Consider the following 11,282-nt stretch of genomic DNA (forward strand, 5'->3'; position numbering starts at 1 on the left):
GCCCGAGCCACTCCCGCCACTGCATCTGCCCAGATGCGAGGGCTTGACGGGTATGAGGTGCCGACCGCCGAACAGTCCAAAGTTTCCCGGCTGAAGGATCGCATGGCCGTGGCGGCCAACACCGCCGTGGCCAAGCGCCTGGGGTCAGCACGCTTTATGCAGCAACAGCCCCAACGACCGTGGCGCCGGCAGCACGGGGCCGGCAAATTGGGCCTACGCGCGATCGGCCGGTCGCATGTGCACCCACACACGGGTGAGCGGACGTCCCTGTCCGGCCGCTCGCTGTCGTCCCAGGCACGCATCGAGGCCGACCGCCGGCAGGGCCTGTGCACCGATGACAGCGACCTGGACGATTGGTTTGCCAGCGACACGGACAACGATGCGCCGGGGCTGCCTGCGCCATTGCCGGGCCAGGCCCCGGTGGCGGGCCGCGGCTCGGGTGAGGGCCCCCCCCGACGCGTGGCCTTCGCCCCGGCCATCAGCTACATGGGGTCCAATGAGAGCCAGCTCCTGGCCGACGCGGAAGACGCGGTCCGGCTCCGGGCCCCGGGGCCCGGACTGGCCTTGGGCCCGCGGTCCCCGCCGGCCATGCGCGACAGTCTCTGGCAGCCGCTCTCGCTCATGGGCCAGTATGGGCAGTCGCGCCTGGAGGCCGGCGACTTGGCCGGCCCCCCGGCCGCCGGCCTGGCCCCCGACCCGGCCACCGGTCGCCCGGCTGGAGGCTTCCGCCTGCGACGCCCGCATAGCTTGAACACCGTCGGCCCGGACGTCGGCCAGGCAGGCGCCTTCCTCGGGGCGGCCACATTGTCGGCCGGCCCGGGAGCCGGGCCGGCCATTCGCTTCCGCATTGTCTCCCCCGATGGGCGCCTGGCCGCAAGGTATCGCGATGTCGACGCCCTTGCCACCGGGGTCCTGGCCGGGGACGAGCCTCCAGGCACGGTCGCCGGCCAGGAGGACACCCTGCGCACCCGGCGCGAGCTCGTCACCCCGCTCGGCATCACCATCGACGATGCCACCGACACGCCTGACGGGGTGGTGGTCGTGCCTGTGGGCCCGGCCGCCCCGGCCAGCCTGGACGGTGCCTCCGTCGCGGCTCCGCCCCCGCTCCAGGGCGACACCTCGTCGGTCTTTGCCACGCCTCAGGCCGGGGCCATGTTGGCCGACCGTATGCGCATCTTCGACACGGCTCATGTCTCACCCTCTGCGCCTTGCCGGCCACGCTTCCCGCGCGAATGTCCTCTAACCCTCATGCCGCTTGCTCGATCGATCCCCCCCCCCCCCCCCCCCCCTCCCCCGCGCGCGCGCGCGGGCCACCCTGCTTGTCGGCCCTCGCCCACCCTGGCGGCCCCATGGTTCGGCCCGGCCATGAGCCAGGCTTCCTGCGCTTTGAGGGTCTCTCGCGGCCGCGCCCCCGGAAACTCCTCAACTCGGCCTCCACCACGACCCTCATGGCGCCCGAGGTGGGCAGTCGCCTGCAGCGCCCGGCCACCCGGTACCGGGTTGCCAAGCCGGTCGTGCCCCCCCTGGCCGGGGTGCCGCCCCCCGCCGGCCAGGCCGACGACCTGGCCCGGAGTAGCTCCTTCGAGGATTTCTTCCCCCTCATGGACTTGGCGGAGGACGGGGAGGATGGCCGGCCGGCGGGCCGGTCGCGTCGGGGTCGCCTGCGCGGCTGGGCCCGACGCACGGGCCAGCGCCTGGGCATGCTGGTGCCGGGCCGGTCGCGTGGCTGGCGCTCGGCCCCCGGCGCCAGCACCGGCAACACCCCGGGCGTCCATCCGGCCAACATGGCACCCCGGCGGCCTGGCCGGGTCCGCGGCTTTCGCCGCCGGGCCGGGCGTCTATTTGGCTTCCTGCGAAAGAAGCCCACCCGCCACCGGCCACCGGTGACGCGCCCCCTGGCCGCCAGTGGCCATTGGTCCGTGTCGGCGGCCCGGCGAAAGGGCCACCGCGGGTACCAGCGCTCGCGAGCCCGCTGGCGCGCGCGTCGCGGTCCGCCCCTGGCGCCGGACGCCGGGTCCACACCCGCCGGCACGGATCCCGGGGCGCGCGACGCCACCGGTGTCGGCATCGCCGCCGGGACCGCCGCCGCCCCCCCCGCCGCGGGCCCGAGCGCCGTGGCGGCCGCGCCTGCCGCCCCAATGGTCCGGCGCCAAAGTGTCTTCCACACGTATGATGCCCCGCAGTCGCCCCGCCTGGCACCCTACCAGACGGTCACCCCGTCGGCCCTGGCAGCCGACGCCGCTGCCCGATCGGCCATCGACACAAGCCACCCCCCTTCCGACATCGGGTCCGGCCTGGCCACCCCCATCCTGCGCCGGGACTCGGCCGACCGCAAGCTCGCGGCTCAGATGGACGGCGGCAGCCGGTCGGCCTGCCTGACCCGGCGGGCCTTCGAGCGCGCCGCCTCCACCACCCGGCTAACGGCTCTCATTTGCAATCCCCAAAGTGCCCGTATCACCTACGCCCTGGCGGCTCGGTGGGCCAACTTCATCCTGCGCCAGTGCCCGCGCTGTAGTGGCGACTGCCCGGCCGGCGGCATGGCCGCCCTCCAAACCGGCAGCACCTGCCACTACGACCTGGGGATTTCCACAGCCCGCGGGGCCCGGATCGCAGGCGACCTAGCCCAGCAGCGGACACGCTCGCTGGTGGTCATCTACGAATGTGAGACGTGCGTCCGTCCGATGGCGCCACTGCCGGTGCCGGCCCCCCGCTCCCCCCTCCGACGGGCCGTCAGATGGCTGGATGTGGCCAGGGCCCGCCCTTCTTCGTGCGCCGTGGGCCCCTGGGCCGTTGCCACTCTAACATGCCTGGCCCCTGCCCTCTCTTCCGCGCATGCGCCCGCTCCCCCGCTCGCTCCTGGTCGCCTGGCAAACGCTCCTCCCTCGTGTGCTTGCAGTATCGGCAAAGCCCCCCTGCTACGGCCGCTGGCCCATCTTCTGGACACCATCGAAGCTTTGGGCAAGCTGGAGGAGGCTCAGCGGGAGCCCAGCCTGGCAGGAGGGCCGGCGCACGCGGCCCGGCGGTATAGCGCCCGGCTGGTCGTGTGCGCTCGACGCCTGCCAGGGCGCATCTGCCTGATCGGCGATCCGCACGGAGCCGGCGGGTATGCCACCTGGTTTCACATCTTCGGCCAGCGCTACGACGGCCGGGGCCGGCGCACATCCTCCCGCGGCGCCGACAACGGCCAGGCCCCCCATTCCAATGGCGGGTCCAATGGCGCAAACAATGCCCCTGAGAGCCCGAAACGCCGGAAGCGCCGAAGCCCGAGCCATTCCCCCCGCCCCGGGTCTCCGGTCCTGGTGGCCACCCAGCCATCGCCTTTTGCCATGTTGTCTCCCGAGCGCCCGGCCGATTGGCGGTCCTTGGTGTATTCCGGCCGCGAGGGCCTGGCCAGCAGCCTGGCCCCGCCCGACGGAGCCGACACCCTTGCCGGGCCTGGCCAGCGTGAGCCGACCTCCCAAACCGGCCCGACACGCCAGGTGGCCCCTGCCGGGCCCCACTCGGCTTTGGCACACCTGCTCTCGCCGCCGGCTTTGACCCCGGCGGTGCTGCTTTCGCCCCACGGCCCGGCCGAGATGGCGGCCGCCTCGCTCTTCCCCGGGGCATGGCCCGCCGGCCGGCGACAGCCCACGGCGGCCGTGGCCGTTGTGCCGCCCCCGGCAGCACCGCCGCCTGCCGCCCTGACCCCGGGCCTGCCGCCCCTTCGCAGCCAAGCCCCCAACTGGTACTTGGACATGGCGCACGGGGCGCTGGCCCGGGGGACCGCCAACATCCTGGACCCCTTTCCCGATGAGGCCCTCCGGTCGCCGGTGCCCAATCCCCGGCCCATGCCCGCCGAGGCCCTGGACCGCCAGCAACTGTTCCCCCTGTGCCGGGACCTGGTCAGCCTGCGCTCCGGCACCATCACCGAGGAGACCATCCTCGACTTCCTGGCGCCACATGACGGCACCAGGCTTGGTGGCACGGAGAACGGGGGCATCCTCGGCGCCGGGGCCCCCTTCGCCACGGCGCCCGCGCCCGACACGACGTCCTACTTCGTGGCTAATCGCCCGCTGGCCGGGCAATTCCGGCCCGCCGGTCGGGCGGTCGGCATCGCCTTCCAACGGGGGCCTCGCCGCCCGAGCCAGGCCACCCGGCTGGACATCTGTGTGGCAGTGGTCACCGCCGCCCCGGAGCCCCAGGACCAAATGGCCGCCCTGGACGAGGAGCTCTTCGGCCGGCGGATCCTGTATGCCCTGCAGACGTGCGGCTTCCCGCCCTCCTGTGTCCATGCACTCAGTATTCCCGCGCCCTCGGCCACATGGAAGACCATGGCTCCTGCCCCGGCGGTTGCCGCGGCCACCGCCGCCACGGCGGTCTTCATGGCCGACGGTCGAGACTAGCCGGGCATTCACCGGCCGCAGCTCCGTGTGACGCACACACGGGCCGGCCTTTCCCACCAATACACCTGTCTCGTTGCGTGGCCACCGCCCCGGCCCGACTTCGCACGAAGCGGCCTCCCCTCCCCCTCGCGGGGCCGGGCGGTTCTCTCGGTCTGTGCGGGTGTCAAGTGTGTGTTTCCTTTTCTTTTCCCCATTTTCTCCCGCGCGTGCAACGAGGGGCACCCACATGCATGATAGTGCGTACAGGGTGGTGTGTGGATAGGAAGGTGTGATGATATTGTACAATGGGGCGGGAGATGCCGGCACAGGGGACGCTCATGCGTGTGTGAGCGGATGCCCTGGGGAAAAAAAGGAAGAAAGAGCGCGCCCATGCGAAGTCCCGCTCGCTTTGTCGCGCGAGGGGCCCAGTTTCTAGCCTGCACCAAATGGTCGGGGACAGGCAGGCCGACACACGGTCCGGGCGGGCCCCGGGATTGCGCCACGGCCCAGGATGACTGACTCCCAGCCACAAGGAGACGCCTCCTGCGACTCCCGGCCCCTGCCCATTCTCCCGGGAGGCTCTCCGTGTGCTGAGGGCCGAGTGGGATCCACCGCCCCCGGGGGTCGCCAGGCATCCCCACCACCGATCGGAGGTGGACCCCCGCAGAGCGGGGGCCCAGGAGGGACAAGGCGTCGCCCCGCCCAACGGAATGGGACGCGCCAGGCAGGGCCAGCCAGCACAAAGGGCCCGCCCCCCCCCCTCGTCCCCTCTCCATGGGGGCCTAGTTGAAGGAGGGCTTGGGGGCCACCGGAGGGGGCACCTTCTTGCTCATGGGGCCCGGGGCCGGGGTCGCCGCATTGAGGGTCATCTTGTTGACCGAGGTCTCCAGACCACCCGCGGTCTCCGGCGGCGAGTCGGCCGTCGGCGAGTCGGCCTCCAGGTTGTGGTAGTTCAGCTTGCGCAGGTCGGCCAGCTCGCGGCGCGCATCCTCCAGGGCCTTCTCCAAGGACAGGATCTTCACCTGCTTCTCCATGTCCTGCATGCGGAACTGGGCAGAGGAGAGCTGACCCCCGGCAGCGGCAGCCGGCTGGCTGGCGGCCTTCTCGGCCGCCGCACGCGAGGAGATCTGCTTCACCGCACGGACGAGAGCCTGCAATGTCCAGAGCGGAGAGGAGGGACCAACGGGGAGGGGATCGGGGGGCGGGACGGTGAGAACAACCAAAGAGAGGAAAGCACCAACAAAGTGGACGCTGGCGAGCTTTCGGGAGGAAGGCTGTAGCAGGAAAAGAGAACACGCTGAAGGGGGGGGAGGGGGAAAAACGCACGCGAGTGGCCTCGCTGACCACCTTGGCCGCGCCCTCCAGGTTCTCCTGGGTGACGCTGTTGCGGTCGGCTGAGGGGGAAGGGCAAAAGCGAGGCGGCGCATCAAAGGTGGTGAGTGACATGTGGATGCGCGAGCGAGGGGAGGGGAGGGAGTTTGGCTGGGCAGACCCCCCAATGGGGAAAAGCACATGACAGGCGGGGGGGGGGGGGGGGAGGCATCCCCATGCGCATGGTACCCCCAGTGCGAGGGGGCGCAACCGGCAGGAGATGGAACAGAACGCACCCTTGACACGCGACGCGGCCACCAGCTGCGCGGTAGACGCGGCAACCTGGTGCGCCGAGGCCACCAGGTACTCCATGCGGTTCTCGCCGTCGGCCTCCGGGTCGTCGCTGACCGCCCGATCGGCCTTGTCCACTAGGACATTGGTGCAGGAGGCCACGCTCTGGGCCGCCGACACCAGACCCTCGGTCCAGCGATGGTTCTTCCGGTAGAATTGGTCCGGCGAGGCGGTGCCCCGACCCTTGGCCACGATCTCCTCCTGGGCCAGTCGCGCCGCGCGCATCAGCGCACCGATGGCACCGGCAATGGCGCGCGTGGTGTCCAGCAGGGAGGCATGCACCGCGCGCGAGGGCTCCTTCATGGCCTCGGCCAGCAGGGCACTCAGCCGGGCCACTGCCTGGTCGATCTCGGCCGCCGCGCCGGCCATGGCCCCATCGATATCCAGGGACTTGGTGGTGGAGATGGCGCTCGGATCCGGCAGCTGGCCCAGCAGCCCCGAGAGGGTTTGCATGGCCGCCTCGAAGCCGGCCGCGTGTTCCTGATTGTCGGTGGTCGTGGCGCCGGTTTCCATCGGCCGGCGGAGCATGTCCCGGCAGGAACCGGCGACCTTCTCGGCCGCGCGAATGAGAGCCTCCGCATCGAAGCGAGGCATCTCCCCCCCGGTGCCGGTGCCGCCGGCCCCATCAAACAGCCCCTCATACGTGGCGCCCAGCCCGCGCACGGTGTTCAGCATGGAGTCGATGTTCTCGGCCACCGCGTGCGCCTGCCGCAGGAGCTCGCTCAGGTCGGCCGTGCCGCCGTCGGCACCGGTGCCGCCGGCCGCCCCGCTGGCGCCATCATGCGACAGGACCAGCGAATTCATGAACTCCACCGTGTTCAGGCCATTGAAGGACTCCAGGGCCGCGCGGATGGCATCCGACGCGGCAATCGCCCGCGAGGCATTCGCATGCGGCGCGCATGTGTCACTCGCCACGGACAGGTCCACCCGGCCGCGGACCTCCTCCAGCAGCCGGTCGGCCAGGAGCTGGAGGTTGGCCCGCCGGGCCGAGGCCAGGGCCTCGGCATCGGCCCGAGCAATGCGCTCAGCCTCGGCCATGCGGGCCTCATTCTCCTGGCGCTGGAGAGCCAGCTCGGCCGCGCGTGCATCGCTCTCGCGCTTGAGCGCGTCATAGAAGACCCGCTGCGAGGCCAGCTCGGCCTGAAGGCGATCGCTCTCCAGCTTGGCCGCGGCCAGCGACGCCGCCTGGGCCTCCTCCAGCCGGGCATAGTGCTGGCGCAGGGCATCGGACTCGGCACCGGATGACTGCATGATGGGGGAAGGGCCCAAACCAGCGGCAACAAACAATGGCATGGGTCAGCAACAGGTACAATGCACACCGGCTCGAGAGCCCGACAAAAGGGCCCCCCATGACCCCGAAGATGGACGGACCTTGGAGAATTCCTCCAATGTCAGCTTGGTTTGGGCCAACTGGCTGGCGAGGAGCTCGCGCTCGCGGGCCTCCTGCTCCTTCAGACGCTGGAGGGCCTCTTCGTGAGCCTTCTGCGCCTTGGCCAGCTCCTCGGCGATGGTCTTCTCGGTGTCCTTGCGGACAGCGGCCTCGGCATTGCGCCGAGCCTCGGCGATGGCCGCCTCCGAGGCGGCAGCCTGCCGGCGTGTCTCCGTGGCGAAGTCCTGCTTCTGACGGAGGAGGTCCAGATGCTGGGCGCGCATGGTGCCATACATCTTGGTCAGGCGGGCCAGGTTGGCCGACGCGGCCTTGTGCTCCTCTTTCCGGGAGGGGAGGGGAGCAGAGCGAGCGAGCGAGCGAGCGAGAACGAGAGAGGAAGGTTAGGGAATGAGTGCACAGCAGGCATGAGGAGAGAGGGGAGGGGGGCGGGGGGGCGGGGCAATTGACAAGTAGGAAGGGGCAGAAAGATGGCAGGTGGCAGGCCGCGCACCATCGAGGGTCTTGCTACGGGACTCGAGGTCCATGCTGCGGGTTTGCTCGCCAGCCAGCAGGCCGCGCATGACACCAAGCTCATGCTCGAGCTCGGCCACACGGTTGCGAAGCCGGGCAATCTCGGCATCCTTCTCGGCCAACAGACGCAGGAGAGCCGGGTCCGGCCCGGAGGGGACGTGCACGACAATCGGCTCGGGCGGGGGACTGGCCACCGGAGGCGGCGGGCTGGCCGCCTTGCGCGGGGGCTCAACAGGCAGGGCCTGGTGGGGCTCATACAGCAGCGGTGGGTCCTGTCGACGGGCCAGTGTCAGCCGAGGGCGAGGGGCAATAGGAGAGGGAGAAAGAAGGGGAGAATGAGCGCACGCGCGACAGCCTCGGAATGTCGATCAGCGAGGTCAGGTAGCGAATGGAACTAGAGCTCTCGTAGAACTTGTGCAAGCTCGCGTGCTGCTCGGAAAACTTGTCGCGGAGCTCGGTGTACACCGAGATGTCGGACACCACTGGCAGAGGGATGCGGTGGCAAAGGAGGGGGGGAGGAGGAGAGAGGGAGAGAGAGAGAGAGAGAGCCGTCACAGTGGTGAGCAAGGAAAAAAAGAGACAGAGAGAAAGAGAGAGAGAGGGAGAGAGGGAGAAGGGAAGAGGAGAGGACGCAAGGCAAACGCACTGGCATGCATGGCACGGAGCATCGACATCAGGAACTGGTAGATGCCCCAGCTCTCCTCGATCAGTGGCACCAGCGAGGAGATGCGGCACTCATTGGCGACGCCCGTCTTGAAGGAGTTGAACACTGGAGGGGCGGTTGGCACAGGGCGCTCACGGGGTGTCAGAGGGCGGCCAGATCCCTGATGGGAGTGGAACAAGCGGACAGGGAGAGGGATGGGGGCGCCCGTGACGGATGGCCAGAGAAAGAGAGAGAGAGAGAGAGAGAGAGAGAGGCCGCACCAATGCCGACCAGGATGAGCACGTCACCCTGCAGCTTAAAGAGATCCAACACGGTCTGGTACGCCTCATTTGGCTCGTGGGCCTTGCGCAGGGACACATAATCCGCGTAGGACATGTTTGGCGAGAACTCCGGGTGCACCTGATGGAAGGCCAGCTTCAGGATGAGGAAGTGGTTGTAGGCCGCGATCAGGCGCTGGTAGCCTGTCACAAGGGGGCATTTGGAGGACACAGTGGTTAGGTCGAGTATTTGGATGCAGGGGGGGGGGGGGGGGGGAGATGGCGGATGGGGGGCCAGCAAGGCCGTACCACGAGCACCCGAGCGCATCGGCTGGTTGACCAGGGACTTGAGGAAGTTCACCTCGCGGAAGGCACTCTTGAGGAACTGTGCGAATGTGTCAGTCGCCTTTCTCGACGCAGGGAGAGAAGACAGGGGCGGAGAGAGGGAGAGAGGAGGCCAGGGGCTGGCGGGCGGAAGAACGCAGAGAGAGAGAGGGGGGGAGGGAGAGAGAAGAGCATTCACCCGAGGGAGGAGCGCTCCGGCGTACATCAACATTGCAATCGCGGATGACCTTGTGCAGTGTGAGCAGGCCCTTGTAGCAGACAACCTCGTCCGTGTGGAGGTTCTGCTGCTTGAAGGCGTTCCAGAAGGTGGCATAAGCGTTCGGCACGCCCTGCATGTTGTAGATGATCAGGGCTGCCATGGCCGCAGGCAACGCGCGGGGAGGCCCGAAAGGAGGAGCGTAAGTGGCCAATGAGGCGATCCGAGAAGCTGGCGCAGGGCTCAAAACAGCATATGCACGCACCGCGGACGTGCTTGGGTTTGGGGGCAGTCTCATCATGGCTAAGAGCCTTGGCCATGTGCTGCATCATATCGCGCTCAGTGATGACGGACATGGCGGCGAGGGAGGTGGGAGGGGGATTAACTACCTCCGAGTGCGCAATACGTGAAGGAAAGACAGGTGGCGGGGGCACAAAAAGGATGGGTAGGGGGATGGGAAGGAGGGACTGGGGGGGGGGGGGAGGGGGCGAGGGAGGGGCATGCAATATCGATCGCCCCGATCGGGGGGAGATGCCTCGAAGTGCAGACACTTAACATGATGCTCCCGCGCGGGGGGAGGGGGCAGCAACACAACCACCGCATGGCTGGGTGGTGGTGGCTGTGGTGGGGCGCCCGGAGGCCGCCAGATGGGGGAAAATCGAACACAAGGCCGGGATCACCCTCGAACCAACGAATGAACGAACGAACGAACGATCCAGGCGCACACGCAGTTGCAAGCGGGCGAAGGGCCATTCCGGCGATCGCCCCCATTGCCCCCCCCCCCCCCCCCACGGCCCAGGACAAACATGGCCCACGATTGAGCCCAACCCTGCCCTGTGGGCTAGCTGGGCATCGGGCCGAGGTTTGAACAGCCAGCAAACGGATGTCAAATATGAGGGCGTGATTTTGAAATAGTCACACGGAAGAGGCATGGTCACGCGCGTCCGTTTCTTTCCCACCCCCCCCCCCAACACACACACACACACGCGCACGCGCATTGCCGAATCAACCATCGTCCACGGCCGAAGCTGGCCGGTCCGGCGGCCGGTCGGCGCAAGCACACTGGGATCCAGGAGGGTCGCTCCGAGTGTGGCGCGGCCGGGGCAACCGTCATCCACCTGCCCCCACTCTCCCTACCCCCCCCCCCTCCCTACCACGGTCAGGCAAAGAGCCCCGCGAGAACTGGCCTGGGCCTGTTTCGCGCGTCGGCCATATTGTGACAGGGAATTCCTCGACCCCACACACACACACACGCACACACACATACACACCCACAGAGCCGTAATGTGCGTACAGCCGGAAGCCGGCAAACACCAGCGCCATGGATCGCGCGCCAGGGCCAGGCCCGGAAGGAGGAGGCCCGCATTCCCGCGGCCCAAAGCCGCGGAAACCGGGGAGCAAGGCCCTCGCCACGGTTGCATCGATCTCAGTCCCATCCCGGGCCTCGGGGGGGGGGGGGGGGGGGGGGGGCAGCGCGGCCGAACCGGAAGACAGCATATGCCCATCCCCGAGCCGCTAGACGCCGGTAGACCCCGCGCCCGGCCGCTATCTCGGTTAGATTGGCCAAACGGGCACGCGCATGCCCGGGCCCCCGCGACAGAGGAGGGGCCCTTCCCGCGGATGCAGACGAAGACGCGGGAACGCCCGCACCCCCCGGCGGAATGCGAAGGCCCGGCGGGGATGCCTCTGTGGTCACGGTCGGACGCGTGATCAGCTCCTGACGGGCGCGTGCCGCCCTGTAGTGGAATCCCCATGTAAACGATAGATGAAGCAACACGTGAGCCCAATTGCCACACGTGTTACATCGTGGGAATGATAGCATCCCAGAACAGCATTCCTCGGAGAGGAATGCGGGGTAGAACAACAGCCAGGTGGCCGCCGAGGCCGAGCGGCATAA

General features: G+C 69.0%; 2 protein-coding genes across 2 annotated transcripts; one reads left to right on the top strand and one right to left on the bottom strand.

Annotated features, from left to right (window-relative positions):
* Positions 1-33: 33 nt before the first annotated feature.
* On the top strand, positions 34-4,386 carry H696_00509 (hypothetical protein; the record flags this gene model as incomplete). Its single annotated transcript, XM_009494381.1, has 3 exons — positions 34-1,165; positions 1,375-2,668; positions 2,897-4,386. The coding sequence occupies 3 exons, from the start codon at positions 34-36 to the stop codon at positions 4,380-4,382; spliced, it is 3,912 nt and encodes a 1,303-aa protein (XP_009492656.1). The 3' UTR covers positions 4,383-4,386.
* Positions 4,387-4,633: 247 nt separating this feature from the next.
* H696_00510 (hypothetical protein) lies at positions 4,634-9,861 on the bottom strand. Its single transcript, XM_009494382.1, has 11 exons — positions 9,651-9,861; positions 9,393-9,541; positions 9,154-9,229; positions 8,848-9,048; positions 8,570-8,692; positions 8,269-8,405; positions 7,904-8,195; positions 7,395-7,732; positions 5,969-7,268; positions 5,688-5,755; positions 4,634-5,512 (listed from the first exon to the last, which is right to left on the bottom strand). The coding sequence occupies exons 1-11, from the start codon at positions 9,739-9,741 to the stop codon at positions 5,144-5,146; spliced, it is 3,144 nt and encodes a 1,047-aa protein (XP_009492657.1). The 5' UTR covers positions 9,742-9,861; the 3' UTR covers positions 4,634-5,143.
* Positions 9,862-11,282: the final 1,421 nt, after the last annotated feature.

This window comes from Fonticula alba, assembly GCF_000388065.1.
Source record: "Fonticula alba strain ATCC 38817 unplaced genomic scaffold supercont2.1, whole genome shotgun sequence".
Classification (NCBI taxonomy): domain Eukaryota; order Rotosphaerida; family Fonticulaceae; genus Fonticula; species Fonticula alba.

Bases quoted from the DNA above. Each gene is read 5' to 3' on its own strand.
- H696_00510 (XM_009494382.1), bottom strand. From the start codon at position 9,741: ATGTCCGTCATCACTGAGCGCGATATGATGCAGCACATGGCCAAGGCT. The intron at 9,542-9,650 runs GTGCGTGCATAT...CGGCCATGGCAG, and splicing joins CAAACCCAAGCACGTCCGCG to CCCTGATCATCTACAACATG. The intron at 5,756-5,968 runs GTGCGTTCTGTT...CTTCCCCCTCAG, and splicing joins GGCCGCGTCGCGTGTCAAGG to CCGACCGCAACAGCGTCACC.